General features: G+C 35.0%; 1 protein-coding gene across 15 annotated transcripts in view; it reads left to right on the forward strand.

Moving 5' to 3' along the window:
- TRDN (triadin) overlaps positions 1–18090 on the forward strand; it is a 241357-nt gene that overhangs the window by 73439 nt on the left and 149828 nt on the right. For all 15 annotated transcript variants that reach the window (XM_066994338.1, XM_066994348.1, XM_066994343.1 and 12 more), the window contains 6 exons: positions 3309–3368; positions 6032–6091; positions 7634–7693; positions 10596–10655; positions 12255–12449; positions 16990–17049. In XM_066994338.1, the coding sequence (XP_066850439.1) occupies positions 3309–3368; positions 6032–6091; positions 7634–7693; positions 10596–10655; positions 12255–12449; positions 16990–17049 (495 nt within the window). The remainder of the gene's footprint in view (positions 1–3308; positions 3369–6031; positions 6092–7633; positions 7694–10595; positions 10656–12254; positions 12450–16989; positions 17050–18090) is intronic.

Below are 18090 nucleotides of genomic sequence, written 5' to 3' on the forward strand. Positions count from 1 at the left end.
TTATTTAAAAAAAAGTAAATTTCATCCGCAATCACTGTCTTCCATTCGATGCAAATCAAATATCGCATTAGATGATTAAAATTTGGAAAATATCACATATACATTATGCTTCTTTTCTTTTTTTATTTTATGTGAAGTAAACAGAAATATTTGATTAAACTCAGAATACCTTGTTAAATTACCTTAAAAAATTCCATTATTAACTCCTATTTTAGATTATTTATAAATTTAACACACTCCAGTCATGAAGGATGAATCTTTTCATGCTTGGCTTTTTGCCTCTGGCTGAATTTTCATTCAAAGTCATATAAAAATGTTTCGTCAATTTCCAAAATCTAGGTTAGTGAAAATTAGGTTGGGGTATTATATTTTTTCCAATGCTAAAAACAGTTCATTCTGAACTTATGCTTTTTATTGGTATTTGCAAGCAAGTCCAAGCAAATTTCTTTAAGTTGTGAGAAAATTTTAACTTAGGCAATTGTTATGAAAGCAAATGTGTTGTTATTTTTCTCTGGATGAACCCAATATGCTATTTAAAAAAAAAAAAAAAAAAAAAAAAGAGAGATGATCTTTTAATAACTTAATATGTCGTAAAGCAAATAAAATGGTTGAATTAAAGTTGGATGAGCAGTTTTAGCTTTGGCATTTTTCAGCTGAAGAGTGCTTGACTTAGCAGCCTTAGAAATATTTTTATGCGCTTTCTCTTATTTTTTATATATGCAAAAATATTTGTATTAATCCTAGGTTGTTTCCCAAAAACATGGCTGTATGGCCAGCCTGCCTTATTTCTAATTCCAACTTAATTCTTTCATCTAAGCTCTGGGAACTTTAAAAAGTGCATGCATTAAGCCCTTTACAACAGAATAGATATCCAGGTGACTAAATCTGGAAAAGATCTGTAGACAGTGAAGTAATTTACATGAGAGAGTTTTCAGAATGACATATAAAGTTGAACATGAAAGCATTTGAAGGGGAGAATACAGAGTTAATGTAGAAAAGAAAAATCATATTAAAGTTTGTCAGATCAAAAGCTTCAATGGACTTTGGTGTCCCTGGGGTGCTTTGATTGAAGACGTAAAAATGGCCAGTCATTACAGCTGTGAAACATGAATCCTTTAATTTTTGGCAACACCTGCCCTTTCCAGATAAGGTTCTACCCCAAAGCCATAGCTCTGGACAGTATCCATATGAGGTAATGGTAAATATTATAGTCTGAGATTAGCAAACTCTGAAGCTTTGGGGATATCAACACCCAGGATAGGGCTCTTGGATTAGCCAGAGATAGCCTTCAGCCTATCATGGGAAAGAGACAAATAGTTTATGCTTTTGCCAGCCTAGTCTCTGCTTATCCACATTCCAGGCTTCTTGCACAGCTATGTCAAGCTTGTTTTATTTCTCAAGAAGGAGCCAACTGATCTCTTTGTGTTTTTACCTTGGAGTCCACACAAATATTAATATTTCTTTGCATTTGTGCCCTCTATAAGTTTTTGATCACTTCAAGGAACCTTAAATTGTCCACTTTAATGTCTGCTGAGATTCAGTTTAGTTAGTGTCTTTCAATGCTTGCTTTGGTTTCTTCCAAAGCTTGAAACAGGGAGATGTTATGCAGACTTGGGGGGGGGAGGGGGGCGAGGAACACACACACATATCCCCCCCCCCCCATCCCCCCAAAAAAAAAAAAACAGAAAAAACAAAAACAACAACAAAAACTTTTTCAAGGATAGTTTGCCTCCCTTACAGAAGTTTGATGTTCAATGGCTAAAAGACAGTTTCCTTATGCCAGTCTCTTGCTACACATTTCAGCTATATTTTTTGACATAGTGACTATAAGGACTTCTGTCCAATATACATAAGTTCTTGTTTAACTACCATTAATCATCACAGAGCTATTTGCAAAAATCTGCTGCTGTCCCATCCAAAATTGACAATGCACTGATTTGAAATATGTTGCACGATGCTTGCACTTGCTAATACAGATGCAAACAAATAAGAGCATGTTAAGAGCACGTTACAGTTTCTCATACAATTCACAGTATAAATTCTACAGAATATAGTGAGAGAGCAGAGTGTTTTTTCTTGGTATGCTACTAGATGTCCTAAAGCAAGTGGTTGACTTAAAGTCTGTCATTCATGCAATAATATTCATTCAATGTTATTGCTTGTGTGTTCTTCACAGCCTCTTTTTTTTTTTTTTAAGTGTAAATTAGCTGTCCAGATTCCTTAAAAGCTTTGAAAAATCTCCTTGCAATCTCTTTCTTATGTTTTGCTAATTGTTATCAACAATTATTTGCCTGTTATGACTGGAAATGTATTTGAGTAATGCAAACACATGTAATGACATAATGAAATTATGGAATGTTTATAATGATTTTTTCTTAAAGACATAGATCTATTTTTTAATGAAGAGATATTTAGCCAACAAAAAATATGCTTGCACATCTATGAAGTTACATTTGCTGCAAAGCTGATGAAATTAATGTATACAAAAATTTTACTGTATTTGTATATAAAACTTGCAGTTGTCTTCTAATCAGGGTTGTGTTTTCTGTGGTTTACTTGTTGACAGAAACTTGAACATTGCAAAGAAAATATTTTCTCCCTGAAATTAACAAAAAATGCTGGTCTTTTAGAAGTGGAGGTTGACAAGGAAAGTGTTTATCTATCTAAATAACTGGGATATGTAATATAACCATGTCCATAAATATGGTCTAAAAGTTGAGTGGACAGCAGAGTCCACAAGGATTCAAATTTGCCTGCTTTCAGCAGGACACGTAGTTGACTCTCCTTGAAACAGCTGTTCTTTCTTAAGTTACTCTTTTAATAAAAGAAATGTAGTCCTATAAATCCATCCCATGGCTGAAGCAACATCTAAAAATAAAATAAAATAAGAAAAAAAAAAAAAAGAGCATGGAAAGCAATATGCTAACCATTTATTTATTTATTTATTTTGTTAAGAATAGAAAGCAATGTTCTCAAGGACTGAAAATAATTTAATCCATCAGAAGCCTTAGATCCAGGGTGCCTGTGTAATGGGACCAAACCAGATTGCACAGATTAAAGTTGCTGAATAATCTCTTATGTTGCCAAAATATGGTCCAACATTTTAAGACTTTTTGCAGTAAATAATATTTCTCCTGGATCTGGAATTAAATATTGACATTGAGAAGCTCTATACAAGATCTAGTGTCTGTTACTCCGAGCCAAAATTTTACAGAAATTTTCTTTAATTGTTTTGGTGGAATAATAAGTGCAATACATAATACCTGGAGATTACAGATTTACTGTTTTATTTACTTTTTTTTTTCTAGTAATTCACAGAGACAAACCTGAAAAACAAGAAAAAATTGAAAAGAAGGAACCCATGAAAGGTATGTATTTAGCATTTGATACTTTTGTTTGTTTGTTTGTTTTACCAGTGGATTAAAACAGTCTGATCTATTGACTCTTAGACCCATTTGGAAATCCCAATTATGGATGGAGGAGGTGTTATGAAAGCTAGCCAGAAGGGGAATGAGGATTTTAAAAGCACTTTAGATTCGTCACTCTGCAGAAAGGCTAACATTATATTCATAAATTAATGAATAAGTTTGTACTTGATTATTAACTTTTAATAAAAGAGATGCCTAGAGCATAAATAGGTGTCTTTTTATTCTTCTTAAATAAATCTAAGAATAATATTTATCTTTGGGCACATTTCAGAACAAAATGTAATGACTAAATTATATCATACAGGGCATGGCCACTTGAGGTGTTCTACTTCAGAGACCTGACTTTAAAAACACATTTCTCCCAGACTCAGACGTGCTGAGGGAGAGTGTTAGAGAGGATTTGATAATTTTCTGTTGGTGTATTCCAACAACAAATTACAGGCTATCTATTGTAGGAGTCAACTTCCTTTCCACCCACAACTCATGAAAATGGTACTTAGAGCCACCATTTAGTTTGCCTCTTGTGAGGCATTTTTAGGCAAAAATGGTATTTTGTTGAAACATACCTACTTGTCAAAACACTTCAAGATTCTAATGAACATTTCCGTTACATAAAAGTTTGATTAATAAGTCTCAGACTGGAGGAAGAAACCAATTCAGGAAGAACAACAAGACCAATGCCCATAACAAATCAACCAAAAGAAGGAAAGATCCAATATTCAACCACAGTTGATTCATTTCAGACCAAGTCTCGTAACTGAAGTGAATGTACACCTTCTTAAATCTGTGATTGACTAGGCTTTTTTAGTTGTCTCTGATTGGAGCTTTTGCATTTATATAAATAATTTAAAATAACAAGACTGACTCTAGAGGTTAATGAGAGACACGTAAGTTCAGGTCTCTATTTGACTGAAAATTTATTACTAAAAAATGGAGTGGTTTTAACAAGGGACTATTATTCTGAGATTTGGCAAAATGACAGAGCAGAGATTATAATGTCCCATATTATAACATGAAAGTGTCATTAAGACTTTTTTTAGTGGAAAACTTGGGAAAATCTTTGATTTGCTTTGACATGAGAAGAAATTTTAATGTTTTTAAATGTTTCAAAGAACAAGAAAAAACATATCCCAAGCAAATGAAGAATAATAATTATAAATCTTAATAATGCCATCTGTGTACCTGACGTTACTTGTGTCTAGATGCTATCTCAAGATGAATGTATTAGGTTTTTTTAGTGAACTGTTGCTACAATTACTGCTAAAACGCTACTGCAGGTAGAGTTTCCCTGTAATCACTGTACTAAGATTATTTTCAGACTATATAATATATTTTAAAATTGTGGTTGTGGGTATGTCTTTCTAAGGCCCATTTCATTGTGGTGTGCCTGAGAAACCCAAAATTTTTTATGAGTCCCTGTATTTTAAATGTTTATTTTCTACTTTTGAAACATTTATTTTTCAGGTTTGGCATATAGATTAAGTAACATCCTATTCTAACTTCTAATCAACTTCTGTGATGAAGTTTAGGAAAGTTATCTAATGACACAGAGAAAGTACCCTTAGAAATGACTCAGTCAGATATGTCAGGATCTCACTCTGAGGTGTTTCATTACCGTATTGGTAAAATAATAATAATAAAATAATAATAATAATAATAATAATAATAATAATAATAATATAAAATAGTGAGAGCTTGAATGCTCCTTGCTCTTCTACTTTTGTTTCTAGTCAGACATGGAATTCATGGTACTGTGAAAAATCTTCCTTATTTGATCCTGTTTGACAAAGGAGTTTTACTAAACTGGAATGAAATCCCCACAGGAGATAGAGTTAAAGCTATCCTGTAGTTTCATGGCTGATTTTTCTGAAGTGCTGTTAAAGCCTCATGCTTATTTTCCATTGTCTTGAAAATTATTGTCAAAAATCCTAAGAAAGGTGAGTGGAAAATATTATATGAATGAATGGATAGCATAATGCAGTTTTCATTGTCAGAATGTTAGTTTTTACTTTGAAGCTAATTATGGCTTTGGGATCATCGTTTGCCAGGAACTGATCTCAGCCAGTGTCTGTTACTAGCTATCCACATCCATTACTAGCTATCCATATCCATTGCTAGTTATCCACCTCAAGCCAGCTGGCAAGTGACAGAGACATCATTTGTGCATGTGACACTCTTATACTCCAGGACTGATTCCAGTTCTAACAAGCCTCTGCCTCATAGAAAATGGGGTGATCCAGGTGATGTCCTACTTCTAGTATAGGCAGCAGCATTTGCTATGAGCTCTGCCTTTGTCCTTGACAGTTTTCTGAAAAACTGCCTTCAGGAACAGGCAATTGCAAGGGATGTTCTTACTGTAGTAAACAGCTGGGGAATGGTACCATGGCTTGAAAGATAAGCAGTAACTTGTTAGCCACAGTTGCCTGCTAATAACCATGTATGATGCATGCTGTACAGAAGTGCATGGGATAGCTCAAGAATAACACAGCTTGTCATTTCATCTCCTATGATTTAACTTGGTATAATTGTTTCTGATTCTTAAGTTTGTTGTACAATGGTGGTGGTTTTTTTTTAGATGTATGAATGCATTTCTTCTTTCCTAGTGACACATAAAGACAAAACGGAAAGGCAAGAAAAACCTGAAAAAAAGGAGAAGCATACAGGTATAGATTTCATGTCAGGATTTATGTTATATTTTGGGGTATCTCAGGACTAAATGTCTTCTTCACTTCCATTTATGTATCCTCTTGACTGGAAAAATGTCTCCTCTTGACTGGAAAAATGACTAGAACTTTATTAGTAAAAATCATGATGTAGAGGAAAGGGTTTTAAACATACAGACTGACTAGTATTTTGTAGACCTTCTGGATTTTTTGTTTGGTTGGATTGGTTTGTTGTTGTTGGGTTGTGTTGTTTGTTTTTGTCTTTTGTGTGTGTGTGCGGTTTTGTTTTGTTTTGAGAGAGAGAGATGATAGATAATATATTTTTTACTCTGGATGAGTATAATCTCCCAGTAATTTCTGAGTATTTCCAACATTCACAGTAGGTATGATTTCTAAGAAAATATAGTCACCCAGGAAAAACACCTAACATGAAAAGAGAAAATGTAATGAAGCAAGCCATGTTATAAAAATAAAAGTCAATTATTATTAATAATAATAATAAATAAATAAATACATTTTAAGTACAATACTGATCAGGACTGTTCCATAGATATGGAACTATGAATTATGGAACAACGGGCAGGACTAATCCTTTAAGTAGTTAAATATTCTCTAAGTAGTTGCAATAAATAGGTATCTAGCACAGCTTTATCTTTAACAATTCAAACTTTCTTTTGAAACATCATTACAAGCCTGGAGAGTACGTAGAAATGCTCATGCATACACTTTTGTGTTCTTAGTGTAAACTCATATGCCGGAGTCAAATAGGCAGATGAATGTTTTTACATGCCTGGTCCCGGTAGGGTATCTCAATGCATATGAGCTTGTACAAATGTCAGTTCTTCACACCTGTGGACAGGTTACTGTGTAAACATTAACCTGCAAAAAATTAGAAGATCAGAGCCCACATTGGAAAATATTTCAGACTACACATGACTCAGTGACTATTGCACAAATCAAGTGTATTCTAAAACCTGAGCCAGAACTCTAGTCTCTATAGTGTACTTTATTTCAATTTGTAAAGTGGAAATTAAAAGCAAACAAAAAGCCCCAAAGAGCATTAGTTATAATGCCATTGCAATTACATTTGTAATTAATTATAGTGTTTAATCATTCGTAGCTGGAAAAAAATGTTAGTTATTATGTAGGGTTCAGAAAGTCCTTCAGAAATAAACCAAAGTAATAAATAAGAAAACTCAATAATGAACCAAAGTGAACCATTAAAAAAAATAGTAAACAACATAAATACCCATGACTTTTTCTTTCTTGACTACATTCTTTCATGGTATCACAGTTTTGTCAGAAAGGCCATTCCTCCCTCAACTGATGACAGACCTCAGCAATGGTACATGAGCCTTTGAAAGTTCTGGTCGTGTGTTTTGACATCAGCAGCAGATAGTGGCAGCTGATTCAGTCTTACTGTTTCTTTCCATGGCTAGCCATGGTGACTAGATTATTCTTATGTCTCTTCTCCTTTTTCTTACAAAGCTGCAACATTTATCATTTTTAATAACCATTAATATTGTTGTTGCTTATTTCTAGCTATTCACAAAGAGAAATCCGAAAAGCCAGAAAAACATGAAAAGAAAGCACCTTCTAAAGGTAATGCTGATTATTATTGGATTTTGTACAATTTTAGATTTTTATCACTTATATACTTTGGAAGAGTGTGGAGATGAGAATTTAAAGTTTAAAACTCTTCTAGTCCCCACTGTATAGTTATTGGGTGCCCTCACTTTTGCTTGAGCAGGTCTTAATCAGCCTCTGAGTGAAGTCTTGAACAGCTTTTATTACTTCTTCTGTTCTCTTGTTTTGATGCACAGAGTTAATTATGAATCATTCTCATGCAGCTACAGAAATAAACCCATGACTGTTATATTTGCAGTCTTTGATGTATTTTCCTCAACAATAAGATTCAGTAATTTGCCTACAGAGAAGGCTTTGTCATGTGTAGCAGTTTTCAGTCTAGTGTTAATGGAGTGCAAGACTGTATATTGTCTCTCAGTCTGTCTTCCACCATACCCCAAAATAGATCTTCATTCTCTGGCCTTTATTTTTTGCAGTATTTTCATTCCAGTACATGATTTGTATTATCTTCCACAGCTGAAGTGGCTTTGGTACATCTACTAATTATTACATATATTCTGAAGCATTATCACGTACAAGAGGTCATTCCCAGTGTTCTGACTGATAATTCCATCTTTAGCCATGATTTGGACAGGGAGATTTAAAAATCCATTCATCTTGACTTGTTGTGCCATTTTTTTAAGACTAACATTTATTATTGCTTGATATTTTTTGGTTTTGGTTGGTTGGTTGGTTGTTCCCTCTGGAGTTTTTTTTGTTTTCTTTTTTTTTTTTACATGCATCTCTTTGCATCTCTTGAGGGGGAATGGGCTAAAGTTGCACCAGGGGAGGTTTAGGTTGGATCTTAGGAAGAACTTCTTTACTGAAAGGGTTGTTAGGCATTGGAATGGGCTGCCCAGGGAAGTGGTTGAGTTACCATCCCTGGAGGTCTTTAAGAGACGTTTAGATGTTGAACTTAGTGATATGGTTTAGTGGAGGACTTGTTAGTGTTAGGTCAGAGGTTGGACTAGGTGATCTTGGAGGTCTCTTCCAACCTAGACGATTCTGTGATTCTGTGACTCTGTGATTCTTTTTGGAAACCAGATATTTCCATAATGAAGTTAGGTTCTAGTCTTTGTCTCATATTTTTATTCAGTTAAATCATGAAAAAAATACTATGCAGTGTATCTAATATCAGTCTTTTATGGCATTCAAATTGATGATGATGGGGCACATGAATTAATTAGGTTTGATTTGAATCCGTTCAGACAATATAGATTCAATTGTACAAATCGGGCTTTATTGGATTTTATCATACTCTAAGTAGAAATGTGAAAACAGTAAGCAGAAGAGAAGAAAGAGAGAAAGTGGAACAAAGGCTAGTCTTAAAGACTTAAAATAACCTGAGGGGTAGCCATCATCCGGTTTGTCTTTAAAATTAATATTTGGAAGATTCTTCTGCTTTCAGTGTATAACCTGAAAGTGTAGGATTTTTTTATTTTATTTTTTTTTTTATATAAATGAAATCACACTGAAGTAAACTTGAGAAAATAAATTCCCACAGTGTCAGAGTACTTTTGAAAAGCAAATAACTTCTGAGAATCACTGAGATACTCCTAACAAACAGCCAGTCTGTTTATCCATTAATCTTCTGCTAGCTAACCAAATAATCGCTCAGAGCTTTAATGTATTTAATAGTAGTCATGAATCTGGTCACTAGCCGGAAATTTTTGTGAAAAATTAGTCTTCTTGCTCCTTTGGCCAGTATTACAGCTAGGGAGATTACTGCTGCAATCTATGACATCTAGGCTTGCTACCCTGTGTTGAGTAGTTCCTAAGCAATATGAATCCCTGTAGGTAACCAGTGCTCTACAACAATCACTGCTTTTGCTGGTTTTTAAGGCGCATTTATGCCCATAATGTGATGATCTATCCATTTCCCAGGTTAACCTCCATCTTGTCTGGGTTCTGCCCCAAACTGTATAAGCTACTAGGAGTGTAGGGCAGCCATTTCAACCTTTTCGAGTCCCCTAGGAAATGCGGATTTTCTAGTCCAGGCCAATTCAAGGGAACAGACATACCGTCTGCTACTGTCAGCTGCTTCCCCCATAATCAGGAGATTTTTTTCTTCTATGCTCAATAAAAAAAGACTTATTCAGTCCCTGCTAAAGGCTCCAGAAAACTTCAGTGATATGAATGCTTTTTAAAGACATCATCTAAGAAACATCTATTTTATAAAAACAAAACCAAACTTAATTATCAGTCCATATAGGTAGCAATTCCAAGCTGGGATTCAGTTAGAGGGGATGTTGCTTTTATGCAGTTATCACTTGAAAGAAGTGTAATTAACTGTCAAGGCTCCAGCAATGTTTTGCTCCAGCAATGGGTCCAAACCAGCCATGAGAGGAAAACTAGAAGTCACCACGTAAAGTTTTGACAGCCTTTCTGGGACATAGCAGTGTGTGTTTACACAGTGTATCCTGTGCAGACATGAATTCACTCAGGCTCGACTGTGAAGTGAGCACCAGATTTGTGGCTAGTGAGCCCAAGCTAAGCCCCTTTCTGTGAGACTAGTGTAGTCACTCAGCTTCCTGTTGGCTTGAGCAGAGGAAGAACAAGCCTTTGTCTGCTCAGAGCTTGAGCAGAGCACGTTTGTGTGATCTGGAATATATAGTGTAAACATTCCCTAAATATCGCCAGAACTGTGCGACTGACTTGGCTTCTGATTAAGTTATTCTCAACAGATATTTTGAAGCTTTTGACCCTTGTGAACCTGAGAAAAAAAACTAAGAAATTTACGGGGGGGGGGGGGGGGGGGGGGGGGGGTGCGGCAGAATAAAAGGAATCCTGAATTGTAAACTTCCAGAGACGTTGCGGTGTTTTAGCAATATTTTCTCTTTTTTTTTTTTTCCTAATATACAATTGTACTCATTTCTAGGAATTCAAAAAGACAAACCTGAAAGACATGAAAAAGCTGAAAAGAAAACTCCTCCCAAAGGTATTTATCTATTTCTACTACCTTCTTCCTTTCTTCCTTTCTTCCTTTCTTCCTTCCTTTCTTTCTTTTTCTTTCTTTTTCTTTCTTTTTCTTTTCTTTCTTTCTTTCTTTCTTTCTTCCTTCCTTCCTTCCTTCCTTCCTTCCTTCCTTCCTTCCTTCCTTCCTTCTTTCCTTCTTTCCTTCTTTTTTTTAACTGAAATTTATATCAAAGTTCATAAATTTTATTTTATTGGAGCAGAGAATATAATGTGTATGAAAAATCTTCTACATGACACTATAATTTGAAATAATCAAAATCTCTTTAGAACATCCAGGGATTAGTTCTATGCATAATCCCTTTTAAACCTGTTGAAATTTCAAAGACTGGAATTAAAGTAAAGATATGAACTTCCATTACCCTGAAAAAGAAATAGACCTATTTGTAAGTGATATGACATACACATTTTCTCTATAACTAGTTAAGGAACTTCTTTCTTCATTGTCCAGCAGTATATTTGGTCATATAGCTTTGTTTGAAAGTAGGAATTATACCTGTCCATTATATCTGTTTTCTGTATGTTTATCAGAATTGGTAGAGCTACTCAGCTTACATATTGCTAAAATCAGTCTGGTCAGCCTAGTGGCTTAATAAAAATACAAGTCCAGAGGCTTACAGAAGATGTGGATTTTGTAGCACTAGAGTTTTCCATCAAGGCTGGAGACATTTAAAGCTATGAAGAAAATAGATTTGTGAACATGACACTAAAGTGTTTTGTTTAAAACATATTAAGTTGTTTTTATCTACTGTTGGATTTTCCACTGAAGTGAACTAGAAACACATAATGTCAGCATCCATGTCTCAGATGAGAAAAAGCAACTGATCTATAAAGGTGGAAGGAAAAGTTTATGTCTCACCAACCTCTGTGTAGTGTCAGCCACTGACATTATACAATTTGGTAATTCTGCTTGGAAAACTCGCTCTTATGCAGGGCACATCATTTATTGTCCTGTCTCAGACTAATCTTTCAAATTGGGGAATTGGTGTGGAGAGAGACTCAAGAACACAAGACTCCTTGGTCAAAGGCCTGGAGTTAATACATAAAAGTGACCCTTACAAACGACTGTGCTTTAAATCAACTACACTTACAGCTTACAACAGTTTTGCTCTGAATTTTAAAGTTGTTCAGATTTAGTAGTCAGGTTTTAATATGCTTGCCTTATGACCAATATTTGTTCCCCTAGTTTATGCCATAAAAGTTAGCATGTTGTCATTAGATTAGTGTTATTTATCATAGCGTATTACCTAGTATCAGCCAAAAACTTGGTACAGGACTGAAGACAAAACATGCTTGCATCTAATATTTCTGTCCATGTCTGTTTGGCTTGGAGGAATTATAGTTTTCGTCAGATCTAAGCAAGGTGTTGATGATGAAGGAATGCTCCTTAGTAATTGCACAATATTGTTAGTGTTAGGTCAGAGGTTGGGCTAGGTGATCTTGGAGGTCTCTTCCAATCTAGACGATTCTGTGATTCGATTCTGTAATATAAAATAAATTATATTAAATATTATTTTGAGGGAAATGAATGACACTGAAAGTTTTTTTTCTTGATTACCTGCAGAGGAGAAGAAAGTAAAGAGCACCAAAGTGGAAGCAAAAGTTAAAAAGGAAGTGAAGGATGGAAAAGGAGAAGCAAAGATGCCTGAGAAGGTCAAGCAGACAGAGACTAAAACAACAGAAGTTGGGTTAATAAAGGCCAAACCGAAAGTTAAGGAGGAGAAAGCACTTCAGACTGTAACTAAATCAGAAAAGAAAGGTAAACAAAACCAGGAGGAAGCAGATGAAGATCTTAAAAAGGTAGTAGGAAAGAAGGAAAGAGGATGAAGTTAGACCTAACAAGGACCAAAGTCCACCCATGACAAAGAAAAGATCAGTACAAATAAATTCTAGATGAATCTCAGATTTCTAGATGGAAACTATAAGGAATAAACTAAGTTTAATCTAAATAACTGGAATGTTCTAACTGTAATGGCTAAAGATTCATTTTACATTATTCAGTTTGCATCCTACTTTACCAAGGACCAGTGTCTCTTCAGATAGGCTGGAGTCTTCATGGATTTTCTCAGAAGAATCTTATGCAGTGTCTATTGCAAGTCAAGTTACTTTGGAAAATGCCAACTGTCCAAAAACCTGTTGGAAATTATGTTTTGTTTCTACATCTGAATATGTCCTCATTTACAATAATGAAAGTAGCCACAAATGAAAGGGAATGTAATCATTTGTATTACATCAGAGCGTGTGAGGCATTGTCATGTAGTGTATGACATAGTGATATGCCTGACTGATGTAATTTGATGTGATGAGGTTGCAAATTTCCCCTAAAAAGGAAAGAAATTCCATTAACCTGGTGAACCTGGTGAGAGGAAGAAATTAAGTGATAAAACAAGGAATCAACCTGCATCAACACAAAATGCAGGTGTTAGCTGTGTGCTCCTCTTTGTCAGAATCAGCCTGGGATCTTCCACTCCCAAATTGCACTGAATGGTCCCTTGATTTTCCTGTGGCTATTCCATGGAGTTAGGTACAATTTTGTATGAATGAAGGCAGCGAGACCTGCCTTTCTGTAACTGTCATACTGAAGACACAGGATTATTCTGACATTAATAGAATCAGCTCAGCGTTGTGTGGCACACCTATCTGATCCTTTCAACTGATAACCACAGGTAAATCATTATGCCTGAACATCAAAGCAGTCATCTCTGCCTGGATATCTGAATCTGCCTGGGCAGATCCTCTCAGAATTTCATAGCTATCTGCTCTGGACCCCTTAGGAGTTGTCTAAATTATACATTTCCAGAAAGCTGAAAGGAGAGTTAGAGATAGGCTCCGTTCTGACATGCATAGTGTGCTGAGCTAGTATTTCTTAACATTTATTTGTATTTTAGTTAATTTTGGTTTTCACTTGAAATACTGGAGCCTTTGAGGCATAAAATTGAAGCAGCATCTTTCATGCTAATTGTTCTGACCAAGAGGAAAGTTCCACAAACTGTCGAGTTCTTGTTTTTTGTTTGTTGTGACAAGAGTTTCAGTGCACAGTTGGACCCACTCCATACTGTTCAGGTTAAGGTTCTCAAAAAGCAACAATGTGCATATGAGGCACTTTACTCCCCGACAACAAAATGTTTTTAAGTAAGTTGGGGTCAAAGATTACAGAGAGCAATAGAGAGAGGGTGTTTTGTTTTGGTTTGTTTTGGTTTGTTTTTCCTTTAAGTGATAAATATTAGCAAAATGATCCATCAAATATTAACAGATCACTTTGTAAATCTGCTTTAGAGTGTGATACCAAGGACTGTACACTGAAATGTAGTAGGTGGAAGAGGGAATGAGCAGCCGCAGTGCAGGAAGGAAGGAGCTTCTTAAACTGTTCTTTAACACCAGGGATACATGTTCAGTTTACATGTTCAGTTCAGATTACACGTTCAGTTACGTTCAGTGAAAGCTGCCTTTTTTGCTTTTGTCCTTCCTTTTTCCACCACAAGCCGCTGCTGTCCAACTGGATACTCTCGGAGAATTCAGTTCTATATTCGAGTCCCCCTGTGACCCAAAGAGATAATATTTTTTAAGTTAATATAGGCTTGCCAAAATTTCCTGATCCTGCAGTCCTTATTTTTCCTTGTTCAAGGGAGTAGTTCTTCCAGCTTTTCTGCATTAATTTAAAAAATATAACTGTAATCACAGAAGTATTGTTATGATGTCCTTACTGTTACATCATTCCTTAAGCAAATTAAAATTTAAAAAGATAGCTTGTCTCCCATGGTAAATCAGGTGAGGTCGAATGACAAAGATCTATGACTGTTTTTATCAATAAGAATTTTGTCCTGAATATTGAGGTGAATTATTAATGCTCAGGTGAATATCTGTGCCACTATTATAGACTTATGAAGTGAAAACTATAGTGTGAAATTCTCTTTTAAACAAGAGAGTTTAAATTAAAATGAATTTTTAGCCATGAAGTGATATTTGGAAAATCATCCCCATTTAACATTCCTTATATTTCAGTCTTTGCTGATTGGCAGAATTGGACTTTCATGGAAAGTTGCTGTGAACCTCATTATTTCATATACAGTAAAATGCTATTTTTATTATTCAGTTTAATGTTCTGTCTTTTATTTTTTTTTAATAAATCCCAGTTTTCAGGGGCTGAGTTACTAAATAGATATTACAATGAGAAGATTAATATGTAATCTTTCTTAAGTTTATTCAAATTACATTTCCATGGGAGGAAAAAAAAAAAAGTCGTCTATTTTAATCCTTGTTTATATTACTGTGATTAAAGACCAGATTATTTTAATATCAATGAAATGGTATGAACTGCTAGTCCCTCAGGCTATGTCTGTATCATATCTTAAATAGATCCAGAACAGGCTTGTGGTCTGTACTGTGACTGTCCCCATGCAGCTTATGTCCCCACACAGTTTTGCCCTATTGCCATTTAGCAGTTTCTTATACAATGCCTGGAACAATCCAGAGTTTCTTCCCAGTTGGCAGTATGGGTGAAGACAACTCCTTTTAGCAAAAGAAGGGCAAGAAAAATTCCAGTTTGTGGGCATGAGCTATGCCTTGTCATTTGCTCTCTTGGCTAAACAATTTTATTTATTTACACAGACGTAACCTGATTATCTGACTCATTGAGGCTCTATTTCCAAGTGTGTTGAAGTCAGTGCAATCACTTTGCTGAATTTAGATGGGCTTACTGAGAATACAGATTTACACATACTTGTTTTCTTACATACACTCTTCAACTTTTTTCCCCCACCCCCTTTCAGAAAGGGCAGATATTGCAGCCAAATTCTTTAGATTCCTTAAGGATGGAATCCAAGACTGGTGCCAGACAGAATGATAAATTTGAATTCCTAAATACAAAAGTAGAAACCATTATGAATAGTCATTAAAAGCTTTAAAAACAGTGTTTATAGTCATGGCACTGTTTATGTTCTGGCAAGTTCACCTGAAGATCTACAATGCTGACTAGAAGTCACCTTAGTAACAGGAAACAGTTGCATAGGCTCCTGTGGGCTAGTAGAAAGAAAATGGATAGTATATAAACCCTCCTAATTTCTACAGCTGCACAGGAAATCATACCAGAATAACAACCACATAAATGCTTCAGCATCAACTAATACTGATGCTCTAGTGAATTATGTAAGAAAACAAATAGCGCAATTTTATATACTTAAAAATATAATTTTGTATTTAAACCAACAGTTATGGTATTTATTTTTTTAAGTATTTCAAAGTCTGCATAACTTTGTTTTGAAGTTGGCAAATACTTTTTGGTTGGTAAGTGGATTTGTAGGTGACTAGGAAGGAGGTGCAACTGGAGATGGAGAGAGAGATGCAACTTGTGTAGCTTAGGAAGTATGGGGCAACAGTCTAGGACATATGCATGAATGTGCTTTATCCAAGGGCTATTGTAAACTAGCATAGCTAACCAGAGCTGACATTTAGTCACCAACATTAACTTTCGAAGATAATGTCCCTTGGAGTCCACTGGGACAATGTTCTATTTTCTGGCAAATCGGAGAGTACAGCAGTAATATTGCAATTCTTTTGCACTCGGTTACAATTGGTAATTTTCTTCACCATTCTTAATGTTCGCAATTTTGATCAAGGTCTTCAACTCTGCCTATATAGAGAAGAAATCAATAGACAATCAACATTTCTGAAATCAGAGTTTCATTTAGATACCAAAGTCTAAATTTCTGAATAGCATAATTTTAATATTTGGATATAATATATGCATTATATATATATATATATTTAAATAATAGTGTTTGGAAAATTGTGTGGTGAAATGATAAAATTATCTGGAAAAATCTCATTGCTACGGAAGTGTAAGTATACAGTTTATACTCTCATTCAATAAATTTACATATTGATTACATAGTTAAAGCAGTATTAACAAAATACTGTGATTAAAACATTTATTGAATTTTGTATTGTCTGACAGAGGCTACTTAAAATGGATTCTCAAGGATATGAAAAAGTCTTTGGGCCATGCAACTGTTTGCACAGTGCCTGTGTGGAGAGCAAGGCTGCACATTGCTGACCTGTTCCACACACTGCAGGCCAGAGGTTGGTAACTGGGGCACTAGTAGCTCTGGAGCTGGGAGACTTGAATTAGATCTAGACTATAAACGGTCTCTTTCTGAGAATATGAGTTACTTCAAGGCCAGGGAGAGAAAATATCCCCAAAATATGACTTTGCATTGCTAAGCTTTATTTTCACTGTTAAATAGAAACAAACTTTTATATTTGCTTTCTTCATTACTTTTTTTTCCTCTTTGCTCTGTTAGATCAATATGCATTCTGTCGCTATGTGATTGACATGTTTGCGCAAGGGGATTTTTATCCAGGTACTTTCCTACATCATTGAACTCTGTTCTAATATTCTTCTGTTCTCCTGAGAGTTTCTGTTCCTTTATGCATTAAAAGTGTGTTTTGTATTGTTGAAGGTCTCACAAGTGCAACAAAGAGTGTGCAAATAGGCTTAATAAAGCATAAGAGCTAATGGCTGTCTTGTTAAAGCTTTTAATTTAGTCTACCATGCATGAATTAAAATTAAGGTTATGTTAAAAGTAGAGTCAAATTAAGTCTATATAAATTGCTAAAATATTCCATGCTTTTTTTTTTGCTTTTTTTTTTTTTTTGGCTGTGATGCAAGAGGAAGGAGCTTATCATTAATATCTTATTGTGTTTTTTTCTTAACAAATAGTAAACATTAACCCCAGAATGCTTCAAGAATAGAGAACCATTGTTGTTCTCAGTGTATAAAATATCTTAGCTGAACCATCACCTCTGTGTTTTATCTTCCCTCTTCCCATATCTCCATGTTCATCTGTTCTAATACAAACAATTCTTAACAAGCAAACAAACAAAAAATGAAGCTAGAGCTACTGATAATGACTGAGAATTGTCTCATAACATCACATCAATTCAGTTCACCCTGACCTTATTTAATTGTCATTCTTCCTTCTGAAATTATAATGGAAATCGTCCTCCGGTACAAGAGAACATATGATAGAGAAGACAGAATCCTAGGAATGATAAGTAATGATATTTATGAAGAGTCAAGGATAGAATATTAAGGCACACCCTAAGCAACAAGTTTGCAAGCTTCATTTAGTCATTATTTGCTCAAGAAGCTCTCCACTGACACTCACCTGAACTGGCTGTGTTTCCTTATCTCTACCTTGTAGCTTTGGTCTTCTCTTGACGTGTCTAGGCACAGCCAAAGTTAGGAAGCCCTAAGGATGTAGTTGAGAAGCACAGACTCTCAAAAGAGGGAGAGTGAGGACACAGATTTTTATGGATGGAAAATGAATAACCTTGAGATTTTGCAAGGAGATGGTTTGTTTGGCTTGTTCTCAAAGAATGAAATGGAGAGTGGTGATTGA

Source organism: Anser cygnoides, chromosome 3 (genome assembly GCF_040182565.1).
Source record: "Anser cygnoides isolate HZ-2024a breed goose chromosome 3, Taihu_goose_T2T_genome, whole genome shotgun sequence".
Classification (NCBI taxonomy): Eukaryota; Metazoa; Chordata; class Aves; order Anseriformes; family Anatidae; genus Anser; species Anser cygnoides.